This window comes from Meles meles, chromosome 2 (assembly GCF_922984935.1).
Source record: "Meles meles chromosome 2, mMelMel3.1 paternal haplotype, whole genome shotgun sequence".
In the NCBI taxonomy this organism is placed as follows: domain Eukaryota; kingdom Metazoa; phylum Chordata; class Mammalia; order Carnivora; family Mustelidae; genus Meles; species Meles meles.
The window spans coordinates 170,015,774-170,035,051 of record NC_060067.1 but is presented as its reverse complement, the minus strand read 5'-3'; the positions used below and the strand labels follow the sequence as shown (position 1 = coordinate 170,035,051).

The window sequence follows — 19,278 nt, the reverse complement described above, 5'->3', positions numbered from 1 at the left end:
AAAATCTCCCTGGAGACTCAAGAAGTCATGGCAGGAGGCAGGTAGGCAATGGATCTCCAGAATTTCAATCTAGGACACAATGGGGGTCAATTTTTTGAAGGGGAATGCTGCAGGCTTGTCATGGAGCTACATCTTCTTGGCAAGTGGCTATTTGTACCTTCACTGCATAAGCACTGGAGGGAGTTAGGAGAGGTTATCAAGAATTGGGGGAGGCTAACCTCTCCCACAAACAACCCCTTGTGCCATTTCTGGAAACAGTTCTACGCAGATGGTGTGGTAATTCTTCCAGCTCTATATCCTGGAGATCTCCATAGCCTTTGTTCAGCTTTAAGAAACTGAAATGTTCAGCAGTGGTATTTAAACATTACATCCACCATCAGAAGATATTCTTTTTTTATCAGGAAACTTTGGTTATCTCTGTGTATTAATTTTCTCTTTTGCCTGATTGTGTAATTTGAGTTGGTTAAGATTTGGCTAAGAGAAGTATAAAAGAGAGACCGCACAATTTGTTAAAAAAATAAACAACAACAGCAAAGCAAAGAAGTTTAAACAATTCTTCTTCCTAATTCAACAATGAAATTATGACTGTTAATGAAAAATGAATTGGTCATGGTGCCTGGCTGGCTCAGGTCATGAGTTCAAGCCCCACACAGGGTATGGAGCCTACTTCAAAGAAAGAAAAAAGGAAGAAAGGAAGAAAGAAAGAAAAAAAGGAAGGAAGGAAGGAAGGAAAAAAGATAAAGAAAGAAAGAATGAAAGAGAAAGAAAGAAGGAAAGGAAGGAAGAAAGAAGAGAGATGAACTGGACTATTTTGGCTGTGAACATTTTACCATTTATGATAATATCGCCAGCATCAATACTAAACACTGTAGATCTATTAATAGCAGTTTTCATCTTTATAGTGTTTTACCAACACCTAATTAATTAAACAAACTTATTTTAATTAGTTGCCATGGTAGTAAATAGAGATACACAGAAATAGTCGCCTCCATCAAATCTGTTCTTAGTTCCTGAAACATAATTCAGTTTGGGCAATAAATCATCATTATGTAGCACTATAATGTGTTTAGAATGACAATTATGTTGTTATGTTAATAACAAGATTTGCAAGTACACATAAAAACATGCAATAACAAATATTTATAATTTTTATGTTTGTTACATGTAAAAATTTTTTTTTACTGACTCTGATAGCTAAAAATAAAAATTTCATCTATAATTGTTACTCTGTTTATATCTTATCTATTATGTTTCTTCCTGGGTACCCATCCTGAGGATAGGGTCATCAGAATGACAGAGGCTACTAAAAAATATTCTGTTAAATCAACAGTAAAAAGAGGAGTTATGGAGGAAGGGGAAGATGACACAGTCACCATCTTCAAGTGTCTAATGGTTGGCAGAAGGGAAGAGGAATTGGACTGATGGTTTATCCTCTGAGGTTCAGACCATAGAGCATTGTGGAATCTACAGGAAGTATGATCTGAGGCATCACAGCATAGTGGTTATGGCACATGTTCTGGAGTCAGAGTATGCTTAAATCTGTCCCTTCCATAGGTCAGGCTACCTACTCTCAGCCACAGACCTCTTGCATGGGATCATGTGGGAATTACCAAAGTAGTGTACTAAGAAGGCACTCAAGCCCATGCCTAGTACATATTAAGTAATGCATGAGTGTTACCACTTTATTAGTGGAAGATTGTTAAAAATGGAATGGGTTGCTTTGTGAGGCAATGACTCACTTCTCTATCTCCAGAAGTAATGCTGCAGAAACTGAATGGTCACCTCTTAAAAATATTGTATAAGGGCTTCCTGCTTTGAGGATGAGGTTGAAACAGATGATTCCTAGGTCCATATGATTTTTTGGGAAGGGAAGGAGTAAGGACTTCTACTTTTATTCTACACTGGATTCTTGCTATAATGTAATGCTTGGGTGACTATGTTGGTGACATAGTATTACTGGTTAAAGGGTATTGTATAGAGAAAACTTTTCTCTTTCAGACTTTTGCCCTTAAATAGCTTTAATTCTGGGGTGGGGGGAAATCCACTAATTTTGACAATCTATTCTCTGCTGGGTTTTCCTCTGAGACCCCTTAGGTCATTTTCCAAATGGAGATTTTTTTTTTCCAACTGGTTTCCTAAAGTCTGTGGTTCACTGTGTTCTAAAATTACAAATTACTTCCCTTAATATCCAGAATGCTCTCTGATATAATCACATTTCCCTAAATATTTATATCAACTTTTACCTTGTTGTTTAACTCTTGTGTCAGTGAGCAAGCAGGGAACTGATCTAGGTTTTAAACACTGGAAACTTCTTTCTCATCATTTTTCTCATTTTTATTTTCCTTCTCTCTAACAACACTGTGTGATGACAACTCTGGTCCAGTTGCACAGAACTGCTGAAATCCATAACATTTTGGTCTTGTTTGTGGGACATGATGTTGGGTCGGTCCCAACCACTCATGAGACTGCTACTCCAGGAAGTGTGGCTGTCACTGTGACAAAAGACTGGGAACAAAAACAATAAAAACAGAAATCAGTAAAATAGGAAATAGAAAAATAATATAGACTATAAATGAAACAAAAAAGTTGATTCTTAGAGGAAATCGATAAAATTGACAAGGTTCTAGCTAAACTGATGAGGAGAAAATAGAGAGAAGACACAAATGACCAATGTCAAGAATGAAAGTGTTAACATGTCTAGAGATCATAGAGATATTAAAAGGATAATAAGGACATGCAATGAAAAAATTTATTCCAATGGATTTTGACAACATAGATAAAATGGACCAGTTCTTTAGGAGTTCACTCAAGAACTAGATAAGCTGAAATAGATAACCATACATATTTTGTATGTTATTACTACATTTAATTGTGTGTGTGTGTGTGTGTGTATATATATATATACACACATACATATACATGTATTTTTTTTTAAGAAATTAACTTTGTAATTAAAAACCTTCTCCAAAAAAACCTCCAAGTCCAGATGGCATTACAGGTAAATTGTACCAAACAGTTGAGGAAGAAATAATACTGATCTACACAAACTCCTTTAGAAAGTAGGAGAGAAGAAAACAACTTCCCAACTGTTTTATGAGGCCACCATTACTCTGATATTCAAATCAGAAAGATATAGTACAAGAAAGGAGATGTCAGGCCAATATCCTTCAATAACATATCACAATGATAGTATAAATAATTAGCAAATTGGATTCAGAAACATATAAAAGATATAATTGTTATGAACTAAATTATGTCCCCCCCCCAAAAAAAAAACAAATCTGAAGTCCTAAGCCCAATGTGATTATATTTGGAGAGAGGGATTTTTAAGGTTAAATGAGATCGTAAGTGTGGGGACCTAATCCAATAAGACTGGTGTCCTTACAAGAGAGGAAGAGACTCCAGGAGTGTGCAAACACAGAGGAAAGACCATGTGAGGATATAGTAAGAAGGTGGTATCTGCATGCCCAGAAGAGAGATCTCACTAGAAACAAACCCTACTGGGACCTTACTCTTGGACTTCAGAACTGTGAGAAAATACATTTTTGTTGTTTAAACCACAACATCTGTAGTATTCTGTTATAGTTGTTTTAGCAGATTAATGCAGTAATATATGGTGATCAAAGGAGGTTTATCTCAAATGTAGTGTTGGTTTAACATTTGGACATCTCTCAGTGTAATTTTCTGAGATTAGAGCACAAGAAAGAAAAATCATATGAAATCCTCAATAGATGCAAAAAAAATTGACAAAATTAAAAACCCATTCATGATTAAAAAAAGAAAAAGAAAGAAAGAAAAAAATCACAGTAGACTGGGAATAGTAGGAGATTTTCCTCAACCTGATAAAAATCATCTACTAAAACTTGTAGCTACCATCACACATAATAGGGAAAAACAGATGACTTCTCCCTAAGATCAGAAATGAAGCAAGAATTCTTACAATTTGATTTAATACTGTACTAAAGTTCCTGATCAGTGTAAGAAAGAAAGAAGTAAAACTATCTTCTTTCACAAAAGACATGATCAGCTATGTTGAACACTGTAAGGAATTTATTTAAAAGCTAGTAGAATAAATGAGTTTAGCAAAGTCACAAAACACAAGATCAATATACAAAAACAAAATTTGTTTCTCTGTATTAATAGCAAAATATTTGAGACTATAATCAAGAAAATAATAACATTTACATACCATGAAAAATCATGTGACAGTTGGGTATAAACTTAATAAAATATGTGCAAATACTATACACTAGAAACTGCATAACACTGATGAAAGAAATCAAAGGAGATCTTAATAAATGGATGTATATATAACATCTTCACACTTCAGAAGACTAAGTGCTGTTGAGATTTTTCAGTTCTCTCCAAATTGACCTATAGATGCAGTACAATCCCAATCAAAATCTTAAATTTTAAAGAAACTGACTAGTTGATTTTCAAATTTACATGGAAATACAAAAAACCTAGAGGAGGCAAAACAATTTTGAAAAGGAAGAACAAAGTTAAAATATTTACACTACCCCATCTCAAGATAATCTTATGAACAGTATTAGAATAACGAACAACTGGCTATCCATATGGGAAGACCCTTAACTTATACCATATATAAAAATTAAGTCATAATGTAAACATAACAATTAAAACCATAAAACTTCTGGAAACAAACATAGGGGAAATATTTCTGACATTATGTTAGGCAAAGATATCTTAGGACACTAAAAACATAAATCATAAGAGAAAAAAGTGGTAGATTCGACTTCATTTAGATTAAAAACTTCTGTTCTTCAAAGAAACTTAAGAAAATGAAAAGGCAAGACAGAGGCAGAAGGAAAATATTTACAAAATATGTATCTGACATGGAACTTGTATTCAGGATATATAAGAATTCTTAAAATTCAATAATAAGAAGACAAAAATAATCCATTTTAAAAAATGGGCAAAAGTTTTAAACACACACTTTAGGAAAGAAGACATAGAAATTGGAAATAAGCACGTAGAAGGATGCTCAATACCATCCATCATTAAGACATGCTAGTCAAACAACAGTGACAGCCTACTAACTACACACACAAAAAGCCAAAATTGAAAAAAGAAATTGATAATACCAAATGTTGGCAACAATGTAGAATACGGGGCTCTCAAACCTTGCAAATGGGAATGTAAAATAATATGGCCAATTTGGAAAACTATTTGGTATTTCTTTTTAAATAAACATACATATATCACATAAGCAGCAATATAATATCTGAGTATCCAAGAAAGAACATACATATACAAAAAAATTTGAACATATATAGTCATACATTTTCTTTATAATAGCCAAAAACTGGACACAACACAAATGTCCATCAAAGGTAAAGAAACAAGTTATGTATCCATGCAATGGAACACTACTGGACAATAAAGAGGAATAAACTACAGACCCATAGAGAAACATGCATGGGGGGTAACTGGCTAGCTCAGTGGTAGAGTATGTGACTCTTGATCTCAGGGTCATGAATTTGAGGCCCACACTGGGCATTCTATTTAAAAAAATGCATGAATATTAAAAGAATTATGCTATGTGAAAGAAGGTAGACAGCAAAAAATGTCTTATTATGTGATTCCATTTATGTGGAATTTTATAAGGGCAAAACAAAAAAGCAGATCAGTAGTTGCTAGGATCCAGGGTTTGGAGGGAGGGATTGACTGCAAAGAGGCTTGGAACTTTGGCGGTGGGGGTTGGGAGGGTGGAGGCAAAATATCTTGATTGTAGTAGTGATTTACACAACTCTATACATTTGCCAGAACTCACTGAATCATATACTTAACAATTCTGATCACCAGTTCCAACATATATGAGTTTCCCCCCATATCACCAAGCAATTCTCCCATATCAGCTGGGTATTCTATAATTCAACTCAATTCTGACACTATCTACCTGGAGACAACATCATAAAATATAAAGGACTCAGGTCTTAAGGGACTTATGGCAAGACTGCCCCCTTCCCTTCAGAAACCGTAAGTCCAGGTTGCCATTCGGGCTTCTGCCCAAACTGCTGTAGACTGAAGTTTCTCACCACCTCCACCTCAGTTTCAGTTAATTTGCTAGAGCAGCTCACATAACTCAGAGAACAGTGTATTTACTAGATTACCAGTTTATTATTAAAGGATAGGACTGAGTGATAGCCAGGTGGAAGAGATGCAAAGGGCAAAGTGTGAGGAAAGAGCACCAAGCCTCCATGTCCTCTCTGAGTAAGCCACTCTCTCGGAATCTCCAAACGTTCATCAACCCGGAAGCTCCCGAATCTGTGCTTTTTGGTTTTTATGGAGGCTTCATTATATAGGCACGATTGATTAGTTCGTTAGTTTTGGGCAACGATTCAAACTTCAGCCCCTCTCCCCTTCCTACAGGTCAGGAGTTGGTATTGAAATTTCCAACCCTGGGGCGCCTGGGTGGCTCAGTGGTTTAAGCCGCTGCTTTCGGCTCAGGTCATGATCTCGGGGTCCTGGGATCGAGTCCCGCATCGGGCTCTCAGCTCAGCGGCGAGCCTGCTTCCCTCTCTCTCTCTGCCTGCCTCTCTGTCTACTTGTGATCTCTCTCTGTCAAATAAATAAAAATAATTAAAAAAAAAAAAAGAAATTTCCAACCCTATAGTCACAAGGTTGTTGGTTCTCCTGGCAACAAACCAAGTCCCAACTTCAGGTGAGGTCCAAAAGTTACCTCATTAACAAACAAAAGACTTTTTTTTTAGAAAAAAATTATTTATTTATGTGAGAGGAGTGAGAGACAAAGCACAAGATGGGGGAGAGGGGCAGACGGAGAGGGAGAAGCAGACTCCCTGTGAAGCAGGGAGCCAGAGACTGGGCTCCATGCCATGATCCTGGGATCATGACCTAAGCCAAAGTTAGACGCTTAACTGACTAAGCCACCCAGGTGCCCCAAAAGGTATTTTAAAGCTCTAGTCCCTTAGGAAATTTTGAGGGTTTTAGGATGCTCTGTTCCAGGAACGAGGACAAAGATGAAATACATAATTTCTTATAAATCACAGTGTCATAATACTTAAAATTATTGAACTTTACTGTATATAAATTGTACCTCAATAAGGCTGATGTTAAAGGGAAAGACCCTTTCCTCCAGGATTCCTGGCTGGATTTATATGAATCAATAGACCAAAATAGCTGGTCTCACAGATCTTAGAGATGAAGTAACTCAAAAAGAGCCACTCTGCTGGAATTCAGCCTCAGAACGTGTCACTTCCTGCAAGTAATTCAGCAGTTGTATCTAGAATGAGAGTCTTTATGGGAAATAGAAAACTGATAGATCTTTCTCCTTTCAGAAACATTTAAATTTATGGAAATTTTTAAGAGTTTATAATGCATGTATTTTGTGAGGAGAGTTCTATTCAAAGTTCTCTTACATCTTTGTTGATAGTGCTTACCAACATTGTTCTCTATAGAGTCACTGAAAGCAAAGGAATTCTTAAACATGTTTAGTCGTTCCCAAAACAAGGAGAGAGGATTCTTTTCTTCATTTGTTCATTTAGTGAACATTTGTTGAGTACTTTCTCTGTGCTAGTCAATATGTTCTGTGATGGAGACAGAAAGTAAGTGAATGAATGAATGAATGAGTGAATGAATAGATGAATAAGGTGTTGTGCATATCCTCTGGAAAGTGCTGTCTGCTCTGGATTTCTTGGAGTCACAATTCAGAGCATTCAGCTCCTGGAGTTTGCCACTGTTACTTTTAAGACTTGGCAAAAAGACTGAGGATCATGAAAATACAGAATACTTTTAATTGGAAGCTCTTTAAATTCCCAAGTGCTACCATTTTTCAAGTGGGAAGGCCAATCTTTCCCAGTCATAGGAAAGGAAATGAAGGCCTAAGTATAAGAAGGTCCCATTCCAGGGGCGCCTGGGTGGCTCAGTGGGTTAAAGCCTCTGCCTTCGGCTCAGGTCATGATCCCAGTATCCTGGGATCGAGCCCCGCATCCGGCTCTCCGCCCCGCATCGCATCGGGCTCTCCGATCCATCGGGCTCTCCATCCCGCATCGGGCTCTCCGCCCCGCATCGGGCTCTCCGCCCCGCATCGGGCTCTCCGCCCCGCATCGGGCTCTCCGCTCCGCGGAGAGCCTGCTTCCTTCTCTCTCTCTGCCTGCCTCTCTGCCTAGTTGTGATTTCTCTCTGTCAAATAAATAAAATATTAAAAAAAAAAAAGAAGGTCCCATTCCATGGTTAGACAGTGAGTGGGTTGAGACCCTGTTGTCTGATTCTTGTTCAATATTCTAGAGGCTCCTGGGGTCATCTTCATTGTTTCCTCTCATCACTGACTGTAGAGCAGACTGTTACTATGTTATGCTTTCTTCTTGGAGAAATGCCTGGTTACTTTTACATTTTGAAGGCACACAGCATTGGTAATTTCCATAGGTCATTTATACAATGTAAAAAAATATTATAAGTGAAATGCTTATTTCAGCAAAGAAATGTTTTCCGTGGAATCCCCCTTCAATACAAACACTGCTTTTGAAACAATTCCTTTTCATTTGTTGAATGATTCTGAAAATAGTGATTTGTTTTTTGAGGGAAATAGGGACTTTTTCCCAAACATTTTCAGCAATTATCCTAATGATAAAGCATTTTCTGGTGAAGTTGGAAGAAAAGCAGCTGTAGCTATGTGAAGGTTTGGTTTTTGTTTTTAATTGTTGAGCTGGTCCATAGCATTGCACTAAAAAGTTTTATCTTCTCAGAAAAATAGATCAGTTATATGGTATTCTTGGACTGAACTTTCATTTGTCATTTATTCAGTGCCACCTATTTGCCAAACCCTGCGTGAGTCAGGGCTGTCAACAAAACTCTTATGAAGATGGCTATGTTCTGTCTGCATTGTCTAGGAGTCATTAGCCACATTTGAAATATGGCTAAAAACTGAATTTTAATTCGTTTAAATTTAAAGGCTACATGTGACTAGTAGTTATCAAATTGGACAGGATATGTACGAGGAATATGTAATATGAATGGTCTCAATATGTGCAATGTGATTATGGTATATTGGGATATATGTAGATATGGGATCTTTTCCAGTGAAATCTGTCCACAAGCGTGCCAAAACTTTCAGAATCATCACCTTCAATGAATCTACAATGAAAATGAGTTGTATCCGGAGGTACAATATATAATGTGGATACTTAAATGTCTATGTAAATATACGTGCACACATATTTACAGTGAGAAAATAAAGTGTTAGGACTGTTTCAAGCTAAGAAGTGTAAGAGGGTGGTGGAATAAGGCTCTGTCTCAGGTTCAGTTGAGGTGTCAAGGCAATAGATATCAAAGGATATCAGAGTGAATGTCAGATAAACCTCTACCCCATATGCAGATTTTTAAGGAAATGGTCCCAAGGCCCTGTTCCACAATATTGGGTCCTACAGTCGGATCAAAGCTATGAAAAGAAGTGAGAGTATGAGGAGAGTGGGAACCTAGCGCTACTCCTCATTCTAGTACTACTCTCTAATTCTAAGCCTAGTGAAGGGACTTCCAGGGGCCCCATTGAGGTATTTGAAATTGTTCCCTGTAGCTGGAAAATACTGAGGATGGTGACCTAACTAACTCCTGTCCCAAGAAACGAACGGAGACTGTGGCTTCCCAGGACACTCAGTGTGGGAGACACTGACCCGGCTGGGAGCCGGGCCGGAGAGCTCCTGCCATGCGGCCGGGATTGGTTTGCAGTTCCAGCATTAGTGAGGCCAGGGACCTGTGTTTCGTGTGGACCCGATGCGGATCACATGCAAGAGCGTTGGCCTTGAGTCCGCCCTTTTGGGGTATATCCAACAGGGGGGCTGTAGAGAGACTCCGCGGAACCGGAGGTGTCTGGCTGGGTACCTGGGGCTGAATCACGGGAACAGGGGACCTCGCCCACCCTCGTCCGCACCGCACACTTCCGGCTGAGCACAGAAGATTTAACGCTAGGTCAACGGTTTTTAGCCACTTTCCTTTATTTAGACACCTTCTAGCGATTACAAGCGGCAAGACTGGCCTCCGTGGCCTAGAACTGCGGCGCAAAGAGACCGTAAGCACCAGGCATCTGGCCGCGTGCACTTCTGCGTCCAAGTGGACCCGGCGAGAATCGAAGGGGCGGGTGAAGCGCCTTAGGCTTGCGACAGACCTCGCACAGCAGGGTTTCCAGATCGCCCTCTTCCTCGTCCGGAGGAGGCGCCCCTTCAGGCCCCGCCTTCGCCACACACGACCGAGAGCTAGAGGGAAACTGAACGAGACTTTGGCACTTTCCATGGAAAATGCGGTTCTTAAGCGAGCGCTCCCCTTGCGGGCACGTTCAGTGTGGGACGGTCCCGAGACGCGACTGCCGGGAGCCGAGAGCGCTAATCCGCCAGGCGAGACTCTCCTGAGGGGAGGGGACAGCACATGGGGCGGCGGGTGGGCAGGTCGCCGGGACTCTGGCGGCGATTAGTTGCCCTCGGAGCCCCCGAAGAGGCAAACACACCCCAACCCCGACCTGAAGGGCCTCCCTCGGCGCCCCCCGGCCAGTCCGGACCCTGGTGGGGCGCATGTCCCGGCCGACTCGCGGCCCGGCGCGCCTTCTCCTCGCGGACCCTTCACACACACTGCCCTTCCCGTGAGAAAGCTCCCCGGAACGCGCCTCTCACTTTCCTCAGGTGGCAAAACTGTAGCGGAGGAAGACAAAGCAACAGGCGGGACTCCGCACTCTGACTGGCGGCGGGGGCGGGGGGCGAGCGCCGGGCACCTAGCGACAGAGGGCCCGGGGCCCCGCCCCGCTCGCCCTGGGAGCCCCGCCCCCTCCGCCTCCCCTCCCACACCCTCCCGCCCTCGGGAAGTTACTCCTTCCCGCTCTCCCGCCCTCTCCCCGCCCCCCGGAGCCTGCCCCGCCCCCCGCCGATCTCCGCAGCCCGCTCTCCGACCTTCTCAGGGGTCCTGAGGCGCGGGCGGGCGAAAGGCCTCGGGAGCCTCCGCCAGGGTGCGCAGTGCCGTCGCCTCCGCCGGGCTGCGCGCCCGCTGCGACGAGGCGGTCCCGGGAGCCCAACAAAGAGCGCGCGGCGCCGGCCGCCCGCCAGTAGTCGCGCCCGAGGCTCCCCGATTCGGGAGCGCCCGGCGGCAGTTTGGGCGCGGGCGATGGAAAATGGAAGGAAGAAACGCCGCGGTGAGGCTCGAGGACCGCCGGGGGCTGAAGGGCGTGTGGGGCTGGTCGCGGCGCTCGCCGTCGGTCGCGGGTTTGATTGGCTTTGTCGCGTCTTAGTCCCTGGGCCACTGGTGTCTGTGCCTTGATGTCAGGTTCTGGTGACTGTTCTCCCTTTTGCTCTTTCTTTGTGGGTGTCAGGAACCCAGAAGGGTCAGCTTTGTGGTGTGAAGGTTCAGGGGTTTTAATTCCACCCTCAGCTTTGAAAATCTGACTTGGAAGAGAAGCCAGAGGACTCGTCCTTGCTCGATGATCGAAGAGAGGAAAGCACTAAAGGGACTTAATGCGCCAGTTTGTACTCTGCCCAAGTCAGCTCCTGCGTTTAGGGGCTGTCGCGTTTCTTTCTTTAAGAAACAACAGCAGCAACAACAACAAAACCCAGAACAAACGTGCAGTGAGCGAGCAAACGGGAAGCTTATTTGATCTGATATTCTCAGTAGCTTTTAAAAACATCTCATTCTGTTTTACATGCATTTAACTTTTACCTGCTGTTTTCAGCTTAAGTTCTAGCAAATGATGTTCTGAGATTTAAAAAAATTTCAGGTTAATACTTCGAGAACGGGGGTTTAGAATGTCGTCGTCGTTGATTTAAATGTTTAGTTCCACCGTTCTCCTCGGGGCTAAAAGGACGTTAAGCGCACAGATGTGAAGGGCGCTACGATTTTATTTTATAGAAGCTGGTTTACCTGACAGTGGGATGCAGGGTTTCCACTCCAGAGTAACACTTCAGTGGGTCCAGGTGTGGGTCTAGGGAAAAGGCAGATCTTGAAAATTACACCAAATGGGATTCTGAAAGAATGCATCGTTTCATTAACTATAATTCAGTATATACAAAGGATTTTGCAAAGCCCAGGAGCCAGGTCAATAAGACAGCATTTCCGCTGTCAAGGAACTGCTTTCTAGTAGGAGAGACTTTTGCAGAGGTTACCATGGAGGAACCAAGACCCAGGAGAGCTTGGAAGCCCTCGCAGAGGAGCTGGCAGCTGAGCTGGACCTTGAAGTGGTGAGGGTTTGGCTGTCTTTTTGTGTGGGGGAAAGGATGTTTCCTTGCTGAAGGAAGAGGAATACACTCTCTGTCCTATTCCAAGAAATGCTTTCTTCCATCCTTTCTTAGAGTATTTATAAGTCAAGAGATTTTTTTTAAAAAGTCATTAAATTTCTCTTGAAAATTCAACATGCTCCGCAGAACCAGCAACACAATACAGAATCAATTCACATCTTCCCAACCCATTTTTAGTGGCTGGATACATGTCCTTCTAACAACTTTCTTATATCCATTCACAGATTATATCACAAATACATGATGTGTCTTGCCAGATATTTCATTAACCTATGCTTTTTATACTTAAAGGAGCAGAGTGGTACCCTGGAGGGCACTTGGGTGGGGACACTGGCTTATAGGTTTTGTTACTGACTGAATTTTTGCTGTTGTCTTGGGCAAATCATTTAACCTCTAGCTAAAATTTCTTCCTTTGTAGGTTGAGGGGATTGGGTAGATGCTTTCCCCAGCCATCTAACACTAGCATTTTATGGTAACATGCTTAAACATGTATATGCTTTACTTATTTAGTGATGCACTCTTAACTTCACATTCTGACTGTCTCTCAATTTGTGTTTGTGAAGGGGTCATCACTCTTATCCTGGCCATTGAATATGCAAGAGCAGTTAGGCTGCAAAGCTAAAATAACCTTATTTAAAGGTGAAATTCTACAGTTGAATGTTATTTTTAAAAATGCAAGCATAAGAAGCTTGATTTGCAAATCTCAATTTGTGTTGGCTTTAAAAAATTTTTGTTGACAGTCTTTACTTCATTTGTGAACAAAGAATAATGCTTGCTTTATTTTAATGTACATTGTACTTAAGAGGTTCAGTTTTGCTTTTAATTAAATAGCAGCAGTTAAAAAATGGGATAACTTTGAAATCCTTTTAGGCTAGTAAATCTTGGGAATTTGGAAATAAAAATAAGACAGAAAATCAGTTCATTGGAAAAGGAAAATTCAGAGATACTTTCAGTAAGTGGCTCTATTCACTTTTTAAAAAACTTGGTATTTCTATATTTGTTTGCTAATCCTGATGGAAAATATGAATGGGATTTAGTCTGACATTACATTAAAAAAAATGTCAAGGTGTTACTACTTTTAGAGGTGATTTTTTTTTTCTTTAGAAATTCTGGAATCATCTGTCCTGTCTTAAATATAAACTAACATGCCAGTGTGAAAATGGGTTAATCACAGTCATGGTTGAGCTGAGGGGAAAACCATGTGAACATTAAAATGTGTATGTGCTTTGGCCTCCAGATTGGTTTGTTTGAGGTTTACCTGAGATATGTTCTCATATGGCAGTTATGAAAAGAGCATATCTTTGATCTTGGGTTAGGATTAGGAGGAGAGCAGTGGATGGTGATCCTTTCCAATTTTTAGAAATGAATTCAGACATGATTGAAGTTTAGACAGTCTGTGAAAAATAATCTAGTGATCAGTAGGTGACCCAAGGTCACTTACTTCAGGATATGAGCCAGGCTCACAGAAGGTTAGGGATCTAGTCTAGCTTTAAATCACTGTTGTTTTGTGGGTTCTCAACAGTTAGGGATTCTTCTCCTGTAGTCTGGGCCAAACACAGAAGTCCTTAGTTTCCCTTTGCTGAGAGTGGAAGTGATTTATCTTGAATACTGCCTTTTAGTTCTTTCTGAATTCTTTTACAGTTAAACCAGCCTAACCGTATGTTAGAGGAGAGCAGGATCCAGATGAATTTCTCCAGATCATTTGTTCAGAGTATCTGTACTTGGACAGTTTGTGTTGTTTGTGATATTGTGTACTCAGAGGCTTGCGGGAAAGAATTTTCGTAGTGACATTTTGAGAGTGTGTCCCTTTGTACTTTTCCTTTGTTTCAGAGTTACAAGACCATTTTCCAAAGACATTTTTCACATGCTGCAAATTAGTGCTAGTTGCAGTGGCTACAGTGGCAATGTCAATCAGTGTTGCAGTTTACAGTGGAGAAAAAAGATAGCTTACAGCCTGGAGTTAAAATTTAAGTTATTCTTAAATCCAGATCACCAGATTTCCATGCCTCTTCAAAAGTAAGGTGTAACTCAACTATAATGAATCTTTGCTTATGCTATCTTATTTATATAAAAATAGCACATGTCCCTGCAGTCCTTGTTTTTTTTTTTGCTGGGCCCAGAAGGTCAATAAACTGGGGCCCAGTTGGTGCCTAATTGGCAGTGACTTTGTTGACAATCCAGGGCACAGAGGTAGTGAAACATTTTTTCTCTTGGGCAAATTTGTGGTGTGAGGGAGTCACTAGCTCCTTGCCTTTTCTTCTGTGTGGGTGTCAGGCTCTGGCCAGGGCCTGCCACTCATTTCTTGGGGCTTGCTTGACTTTGAATAACTGTCTAGTGTGAAACTCCCTTTTCTTTGGCCACAAATCAGTGATATGAGTCAGAGCAATTGTACATGTTGATGGATGGTTTTCAAGTTTATTCTTGGAGTTAGGGATTTAGGGTAAGTGGAAAAGTAAGCATTTTGACCCAAGCCTGGACTCTTTTCTTACAGAGTATTTTCATTTGGGTTGTCGAGCAGCAATATTTTCCTTTAAGTTTCATCTTAAGTCCTAACTTCTGGAAAATGCTTATTTTAAGCATTTTAGAAAAGCTAGTTCAAGTTTTCCGGAGATGCATTGTTACCATCATTCCTAATGCTGATTGAGATCTTACTGTGTGCTTTGACATATTACCTCCTCTAGTCCCCATGACAACCCCATGAGGTCAGTACTGTCATTATCTCCACTCTGAAGTCTGGAGAGGTTAAGTAACACAGCTAATAAGTGGCAGAATGAGGTTTAAATTCAACAGTCCAGTTTTCTTAACTACGACTGTTCTGCTTTTATGTCCTCAAAGTTAGTATTGTGTGTTGCTGAAACTGAACGTTTTGGCTCACATATTTAGATTCTGTAGGTCTTAGAATCTGAAATTAGATGACTTATCAACAGCCATTATTTTATATATATGTTGGCTTAAGTGGTAGGACCAGGATTGTAGTTTGGCCCAAGAGATGGAAGTTGTGTAATTTTCTTTTTTTTTTTAAATTAAAAAAAAAAATATTTTATTTATTTGACAGAGAGAAATCACAACTAGGCAGAGAGGCAGGCAGAGAGAGAGAGGAGGAAGCAGGCTCCCCGCGGAGCAGAGAGCCTGATGTGGGTCTCCATCCCAGGACCCTGGGATCATGACGCGAGCCGAAGGCAGAAGCTTCAACCCACCGAACCACCCAGGCGCCCCTGTAATTTTCTTTCAAAATCACTCCTAATTTCTAAAGGGATCACTAAATGGATTATGTAAGGAGTTCTGTGTAATTATAAGCAATTGATTGGAATTCAAAATAAAGCAGATTCACAATTTAAAATTGAATGTAAGGCTCATCTATTTTAACTTATAATTATATCACCTCATAGAAGTAAACTAGACTTTTTTTTTTTTTTTTGGTAATTGTGGGTATTGACACAGAGAAGGCTGTTTTTTTCTTCCCATGAGCTAGGACTTAGGTTGTTGAGAAAAGGAACCTGAAACAATGAGAAGGGGAATGGAGAATGAGCTGAGGGCATTAATAAAAAGATCAGGCGGCAGCTGCTCCCTTTTCTCTTACCTTCTGTTCCCAGACATTTGCTAAGAAAAAGTGAATTATAGAAATGGAGCAGCTTGGTTCTTCCTGTGGCTATTTGTTCTGTGGACAAGGCAAGTAGAAAAATGTAAATAGAAGCTGTAGCTTTTGTTTGGACTTCAGGAGATTATTAGTTAAGGACCAATGGCACCACTTTTCTCGGTATGTGAAAATTTATACCCTTTTCTGAATTTTTATGTTTTTTTTGTAATCCTTTCCAAGAACTTATTTGATAGACACAGTATAGACTCATAGGACATGAGTATAGACTCATAGGACACTGGGGGAAAGAGAAATCTAGGTACAAGAGTGAGTGACATTGACAGTGGAGTTATATGATTGCTGCCTTTCTGACTAATAATATTTTCTAACAAAATTATATTAGGAAAATACTGAAATGACCAACAGGCTGTGTGATCTTTCATAGCATCTCTCCTGATCTTTCCTTCATGTCTCTAAAAGTCATGAGTTTAAAGAAGCGAGATATTTCCTTGGGGCTGAAACTTTTCATTTGAGTATCAAAGTTTGCTCTGGGCAGGTGTTTATTTTCAGCTTTATTTCTAGTGGTTTCAAAGGGTGTATGAGCTGCTTGCCCCTTCTGCTGATGCTTCTTTCTTCCTGTAAAAATCCCCTGTGTTAGGAAAAATTCCATTGCTTAGTAAAATAAGGCAGAAACTGAAGTACAGACATTAATATGCTACTCATTCATTCAGGAGATGTTAAGTACTTATCATGTGATGTGCTAAGATCTATGTTAGGCTCTAAAAAACTTGTCCACTGACCACTAAGAAAACCTGCCAAGAACATTCAGAGACATTTCGGTACTTCTGAGAGTCAGACCTCACAATCTGTCAATACTGACAATGTACCTAAGAACCCTGAACTTAAAAAAACTTTTATAGAATCCATGGAGTTCTGTCCTATCAATATTGTTAAATAGAACTTTCTGCTATGATGGCAATATTCTTTTTTTTCTTTTTAAGATTTTATTTATTTATTTGCCAGACAGAAATCACAAGTAGGCAGAGAGAGAGGCAGAGAGAGAGGAGGAAGCAGGCTCCCTGCCGAGCAGAGAGCCCGATGTGGGGCTTGATCCCGGGACTCTGGGATCATGACCTGAGCTGAAGGCAGAGGCTTTAACCCACTGAGCCACCCAGGCACCCTGGCAATATTCTATATCTGTGCTGTCCAGTATGGTAGTCAGTAGCCACGTATACCTACTGAGAGCAGTTGGAATGTAGCTAGTGAGATTTAGGAATTTTAAATTTTATTTATTTAGGTGAATTTAAATAGCCTTATGTGGATATGACATCCAATATGTTGGATAACACAGCTCTAGAGCAAAAATACACTAACAGATAGCATTGGCTGTCCTGGGCAGTCATTTCCCACTTGAGCATCTGGTTCCTTATGATGTGTTCACTAATGAGGCTTTGCTATGTTCTTAGTTTTGCACATATTTACCTGGTCGTGTCAGATCATACAAAAGTAGTGAGAGTGTATGGAAGCATGGGATTTAAATGGAAATGAAAGTGGAGGTAAAATCTTTGAAAGGTATGAGAAGGAAGAAAAATGTATTTGACAGTAGGAACTAGTCCGGAAAAGAAAAAGAACAAATTGTGGAACAGGTAGCTTGCAGTTGACAGTACTCAGCAAGATGGAAGAAAACCTTAGATAAAATGGAAAAGCTTGAGTGTCTTGCTGAGTCTACTATTACATTAATAATGAGTTGTTTGAGAACTTACGGCAATGGTAAGAACACTGCAGTTGACTTTTTTGGTTGCAAGCTGTGGATAGTTCATAATTTCAAGTCCCCTTTGGTCAGCCTGCCATTGCAGTGAATATCAGGGTCCATCATGCTCAATATCCAAGTGGCTAAGGTCTTTCCTGGAACCCTTTAAAGCTGTCCTGGAAGCCCAGTTGGTTTTCTGTGTAGATGAAGCTGACTAGGAAAGATGCCTGAATAGCCTAGATATTGCCAAGGAATGTGCTTGATTGTAAAACTACTCATTAGTAGAGGTGCTTCTGCACTATCGTTAGAGATAGAGAGCACAGTAAGACAATGAAATGGTGGAAAAAAAAAATCTTACTCTTTTTCCTCAAGTACTTTCTAGTGACAAACTGGAGAGGTGGACAACCTGTTTGCAGGCTCCAGGATTTCTCCAGGTAGGTGTATAGGAATAGCCTCGAGTGTAGCATGTGTGAAATCATGAGAGAATTCTCATGGTTAGGCCTCTGTTGAAATACATTCTAGTTTTTGAGTTTTGTAACTTGTGGTGAAAACACAATGAAATCAAGACATAATGATGCAAAAATGTGGGGATAGGAAGAGGAGAAGGAATAACATATATTCTGTATTTACATGTGCCAGGCTCTATGTGAAGCATGTATGTGTGTTAACCTATATGTTCTTATATGTTTTTTACAATATTGTAAGATAGATGGTGTCCCCATTTTCAGAGGATAAAATTGAAGCTCATGAAGGTTTAAATGGGATTCTAAAAAACAACTTTATTATAGACAATAAAATTTACATACCACACAGCTCATCCATTTAAAGTGTACATTCAGTGACTTTTTCAGTATTTTCACAGAGTTGTGCATTTGGCACCATAGTGAATTTTAGAGCATATTCATCACCTCAGAATAAACTTTGGGCCTATTAGCTGTCACCCCCTTCCTGACCCAGGCAAGTGATAATCTACTTTCTGTGGATTTGCCTATTCTACAGTATGTGGCCTTTTGTGACAAGGAATGTGTCACAATGTGTCAGTGAAAACACTTTGCCCAGTGTTTTCAGTGCTTTCTGTGTTGTACTTCATTCCTTTTAATTGCTGAATAGTATTCATTTGAACACACAGGGTGCATTTCATTTAGTCATTGATAATGGGTTGTTTCCATTTTTTGGCTATTAGGAATGATGTTGCTTTGAACATGCATGTATAAATTTTTGTGGGGACATATGTTTTCATTTCTCTTGGATATATATACATAGGAATGCAATTTCTGGGTAATATTATGACTCTTTGTTTAGCACTTGGAGGAATTGCCAAACTGTTTTTCACAGGGGCTGCACTATTTTACATTCCCATCAGCAATGTATGAGGGCTTCCATTTCTCTACATCCTCATCACACTTGTTATTTTCTCTTTTTTGATTTTAACCATCTTAATGAGTGTGGAGTGTTATTTCATTGTGGTTTTCCCTAATGTAGTTGAGTATCTTTTCATATGCTTGTTGCCCATTTGTTTATCTTTTTTGGAGAGATGTCTCTTTAGATCCTTTTTTCCTCTTGGTAAAATTGGGTATTTGTCTTTTCGTTATTGAACTGCAAAATTTCTTTATTGGATATGGATATAAGGCTATTCTTTATTGGATATGGATAAGGCCCTTGTCTGATATATGCTTTGCAGATATCTTCTTCCATGCTGTGGG

At 40.3% G+C, this 19,278-nt stretch overlaps 1 protein-coding gene across 2 annotated transcripts in view; it reads left to right on the top strand.

The window, feature by feature from the left end:
* PSD3 (pleckstrin and Sec7 domain containing 3) overlaps positions 1-19,278 on the top strand; it is a 614,599-nt gene that overhangs the window by 59,034 nt on the left and 536,287 nt on the right. The window contains exon 1 of one of the 2 annotated variants that reach the window (XM_045991828.1): positions 10,893-11,152. The exons of the other annotated variant lie outside the window; for it this stretch is intronic. Within the exon in view, the coding sequence (XP_045847784.1) occupies positions 11,132-11,152 (21 nt within the window). The 5' untranslated portion in view covers positions 10,893-11,131. Of the gene's footprint in view, positions 1-10,892; positions 11,153-19,278 lie in introns of those variants that run through there. 2 annotated transcript variants of the gene reach the window in all.